The 5,000-nt window shown below is 34.2% G+C and overlaps 1 protein-coding gene across 2 annotated transcripts in view; it reads left to right on the top strand.

Moving 5' to 3' along the window:
- Positions 1 to 5,000, top strand: part of LOC125666658 (integrator complex subunit 15-like) — a 12,866-nt gene that overhangs the window by 1,443 nt on the left and 6,423 nt on the right. For both annotated transcript variants that reach the window (XR_008799289.1, XM_048899837.2), the window contains exons 2-4: positions 1,105 to 1,314; positions 2,115 to 2,324; positions 3,899 to 4,073. Coding sequence is in view for 1 of the 2 variants with exons in the window: in XM_048899837.2 (XP_048755794.2) it covers positions 1,108 to 1,314; positions 2,115 to 2,324; positions 3,899 to 4,073 (592 nt within the window). In the remaining variant the exon portion in view is untranslated. The remainder of the gene's footprint in view (positions 1 to 1,104; positions 1,315 to 2,114; positions 2,325 to 3,898; positions 4,074 to 5,000) is intronic.

Here is a 5,000-nt window from a genome sequence, read left to right as displayed (position 1 = left end):
GCCACAACAAAAATTAGGTGTGTTTATTATTACATCTTTAAAAAAAAATAGGGTCGGGGGTAGGCAAAACTTTTATTTTATTTTTTTATTCAGTCAATATTTGCCTTGTATCACTGGGGAAGAATTCTTACTAAAATAAACCAAAAATGACATCTTGCCAACTGATTTTACCCTATTTAATACATATAAATTGCATGTAAATCTGTGTTGATCTACTTGCTGAAAGCATACAAGACGCTATTTTGAAAATTTCCGATAATTTGAATATTGAGCCCAAACTTATCAGATTTTTTTTTTATTTGAGAACCGAAATGTACGTAAATTAAGGACCAATTTATTCAGAAAATTAGGTTGGGATAAAAAAAAATTAAGGTTGGTCGGGTAACCTGAAACACTTTTTTTGGTCTTATCAGACATGAGGCATGGTTGTTGTATATTAATTATACCTTATAGACATTGCATTGTAACTGTAGGATAGAAGAATATCTCAAATTTTCATTAAAAATGCGTTTTCCCAATTTTCTTGATTTGCCACTAATTTTCCCAATTGTAAGGACCCCGGTCCCAAAGTACTGGGGAAAACCCCCACTGTGTATATAATTGATAATCCTTTACCTGTGGAAATAAGCCTAGTAATGAAAGGGTAGCATTACTGTTTTCTGCTCTCATGATAGCTTATATCATCTACACACAACACTTGTAATTTATTATGTGTTGTGTGATACTCAACTCAGGTCAAGGTTAAGACCCAAGTGCCTCTTAATTAATATTAATTCTGATGCTATTTATTACAATTATTTTGATTGGACAAAAAACTAATGCTGAATAAGAATTTACACATTAATAAATCTGAAAACTCGACGTAAAACAAATAAAGTAATGTATGGAGACAATGAGGAAACTATTCAAGTTTTTAATACAGGTTATATGAATCAAACATTCTTTTTAAATAATTGAACACTTTTATTCAGTTTGTGCATAAAATGTTCAGAGTTTACACATCGATAAATTCTTCGAAAAGAATGTTTGACCCTATAATATACTACATCAAACACAAAACATTCATCGTACTGAACAATAAACTGAACTATTTTACGCTTCCAGAAAATGTCAAAAATCCTGAAGAAGTTGAGTTACCTGGACTTTCCGGAGAACTCCAGACAGGCTTTGCAGTATGTGGCTTCCTGCTATTCGGATGGCTCTACACATCATGGTCTGTCTATTCCTGGTCTGGAATCGGCCTCGGAGAACTGGGCATACGAAGTCTGTCATGAATACGTCTACTTCAACCCGTCCTCCAGACGCGGTGCACAGGTAAACAAGACTGATCAGTTCTGTGTGTTTTGTGTTACGTTTTTTCTCAATAATATATCACATATACTGAGTACCAATCAAATTTGATGGAAACTGATTCTGCTTCCAACTTTAGTAATCTAGACTAGACTACTCCATATTTTCTCCCTATAAACGTCCTATCTGATGCACTTCAGATTTATAGGATTCAATTTTTCCCCCAGAAAGAGATTTATAGGATTAATTTTTTTCCCTCCGGAAAGTATTGGACCAATGTTTTTGACAAGTCAGTCCAGATCTTTTTCCTTGATTTGATGTTTAGACAATCTTTGGGAGTAAGGTGCTTGAGGTTAGCAATGTAGTCCAGTGGTCTTTTGTTACGTGTGACAGTGTTAAACCCAGACTAAGATGCAGTTTATATGGAACATACCTGACTACCAATTTAGTATTGCTAGATGTTTAGAAGTAAAAAATCTATGTTTTATCAGGTACCATATACTATGGTAGTGAAATTTAAGTTATCCTATGTGATACAAGTCAGTGTTGTAGCTAATAGTGTATAATATACAAGTACAGCTGTACACTAATTTAAGTTATTCTATATATACCAGTCCTGTTTTTCGGTTGTTATGTAGTGTTTTTTTTTATAAATCTATATTTGTATTTATAACTGTATTTTCCATTGTAATTAAATGTGAATTTTCTGCCCTCTTTAAATGTTTTTTTCTAGATTTAAATTTGTATTTAATGATATCTTCTGTTGTATTTAGATACAAATTTTTTGGATCTAAATTTGATTTAACGATAATCTCTGTTGACAGAAGCTGAATGCTGTTCAAGAACTTCAGCTCCTCGAGATGTTGAGCAGTTGTTTGAGTGAGGCCAGTGAGGGGTCGCGATACAGTATATTTAATGCCATATTTGGAGGCTCCCCCGAGGGGTACAAAATTATTTTACTGACCAAACTGGTGTCCATGGCGTTGTCCGTGGGTCTTAGTCCTGTACTGGATTGTGCAGCATTGTGGATGCAGGTAATGTGTAATTAGCCTCGTTAAACAGATTTATATTGCTGGCAATATATATGACTTGAGAAATGACCAACTTTAAATTGGCCTGCTTAAACAGATTAAATCATTTATATTGCTGGCAATATGTATTGCAGAGAAATGACTTTTTACAATTATTCAAACTTTTGCTATAATTATAATCATGTAGATTCACTAATTTTATTATTCATCAATAAGAAAGTGAGCAAACATCACACCTTATGCAGTCAAAATGATTGGCTTGTCACCAATAATTTTCATGTAAAAATCATGCTCAGGAATCTTACCATTATTTCATGTTAACAAAACATTAATAAATACTTATCATTTCCATTAGTGGAACTCTTCAAATTAAAGGCGCGTAAAGTCTTGCTACCGGGACAACATAATGTAAATACATTACTTAGGCGTACGTAATATGAATTATGGTATCGAATACAATTGCATATTATAATCGACTGCAAACCACAACACTGATTAAAATTCTAAAGTCAAATTTAGGAATTGATTATTCTTAAAAGAAAACAGACGATCTTATTTAACTATATGAGGGAGAGAAGCTACTAAATTTGCCAAATCTGACCGTTCCGATATAAAGCATCAACTGCAAGAACTGTGAGGGGAAAAACCTATATGCACATCCAACACAAGAAATATTCTTGTAATTAATGTGATTAATATGTTTTTAAAGTTATTCTGTCAGACTATGAAGATATTCTATTTTATCATACAATTAGGACAGGTTCATATGGCATGGACTTTGTAATCGTACACCCCCCACACCCACCCACCCCGTAAATCTCCATATTTTAGAACAAGTTGTATACATGTATGTGCCACACTGCATTTTTTTAAAGACGTTTATAACACTAATTAACACACCTAATGCGTTTCCAAACTGCATCTACCGGTAAGCTAATTTGAAAATTACAAAATATTGATGGACTTGGATGTCCAGAGAACATCGTTGTTTGGAATTTTTTAAATAGGTGTGGTGGAGTTTAATTAAAAAACATGTAACACCTTTAATAAGATAGTGTTAGAATATTTGAAAAATGCAGTTTGACTAATAGTAATTTTATTTAAAAATACACCATGTATTTTAACTCTTAAAAAAGGGGGTGGGGGTGCTATGTACGTTTCATTCCGTTTATGTCCCAGTAATCTCGCACTTGCTCGCGAGATTTGTTCAAATTCTTACCAATGATGCACAAGAGTCATCAAAGCGTGATAACTCCAACGAGCTGATAATGAGAAGTATTGATTAAGAGTATTTAAAAAATCACATCACCATTCACTGCTATTTTGTAAAGTGTTATCAGGAGAAAAAGGAATTATGTACCAATAAAAGAACATGCATCCACATCATTGATTGATGTTTAATTCTGGTTTCAGCAGCACGGTTGTCATAGTAACATGTTTAATTGTGATTTCAGGCACTCTGTTGTCATAGTAACATGTTTAATTCTAATTTCAGCAGCATGGTTGTCATAGAAATATATTTAATTCTGATTTCAGGAACACGGTTGTCATAGTAACATGTTTAATTCTGATTTCAGGAACACGGTTGTCATAGTAAGATGTCATGTGATCTGTCACACAGTTTGGTGGAGGACTATTGCGTGCTCTTTCCAGAGGTCAGTCAGACGTTTCAGAAACTCCCCAAAATCTCGCCTCTCTTCACCTGTAACTTCATCACGGCTGTTGCTACCATCTATCCATTTGATGGGAATGGTGAGATTTAATTATAAATTCTAATGCAAATGTTTTGTAATCTGCATTTCGATTAGCTAATGTACTGATGTTTGAGGTGGGTAATGTACTGATGTTTAATTGGCTAATGTACTGATGTTTGATTGGCTAATGTACTGATGCTTGAGGCGATTAAATGTACATGAACAAAACGAAATGCTTTCCACTGTAACAGAATGACATAAAAACGTAAACAGTTCGTGTCGTATTTCATTTAGCAAAAAGGCAAAACTCAATGAACTAAGGTATTAACTTCAAGCAAAATGGGGGCCTCCGTGGTCGAGTGGTTAGAGCATCGCGCTCAAAATCATACAGCCTCTCACCTCTGTTGGCACGGGTTCGAATATCACTCGTGCCGGTAAGTGAGAAAGTTTCCCAGTTTACTTTCGAAAGGTCAGAGGTCTCTTCCCAGGTACATTGTATCTGGGTTCTCTCTTCCACCAATAAAAACTGGGTGCCACCAGATAACTGAGAAATTGTTGAGTGTGGCGGAAAACATCAATCAATCAAGCAAAATGCATGAATTGCATTTGAATGGGAATAACTAACTTCTTGTTTGTTATTTACGACTGTTTATGCTGATTTAATGGTTGCAAACGTCCGTTTCATCAGCTTCACTAACACGTCAACATTAAAACTCAGTTTGCGACTGTTAGATAAGCATTAATGGTTGCAAATGATAAACGAAAAGATTGCTATTTCCTGATTTTAAAATTGTGATTGAATGTTCATAAACTAAGATTGTGTAAACACACTGTTGCTATACAGAAGCTGATTAAAGTAAAATTCTGATAAATGCTGCACAGGTAAACATGCTTACAGTGAAGTGCTGTGGACAAACAATTTTGATTCGTTATAAACAAAATTCATTTCATCCAATGAGATCATAATGTTATAAAACCACAGGGA

Source organism: Ostrea edulis, chromosome 10, assembly GCF_947568905.1.
Source record: "Ostrea edulis chromosome 10, xbOstEdul1.1, whole genome shotgun sequence".
NCBI lineage: Eukaryota > Metazoa > Mollusca > Bivalvia > Ostreida > Ostreidae > Ostrea > Ostrea edulis.
The sequence above is the reverse complement of the archived record's forward strand: the minus strand, read 5'-3'. Positions and strand labels throughout refer to the sequence as shown.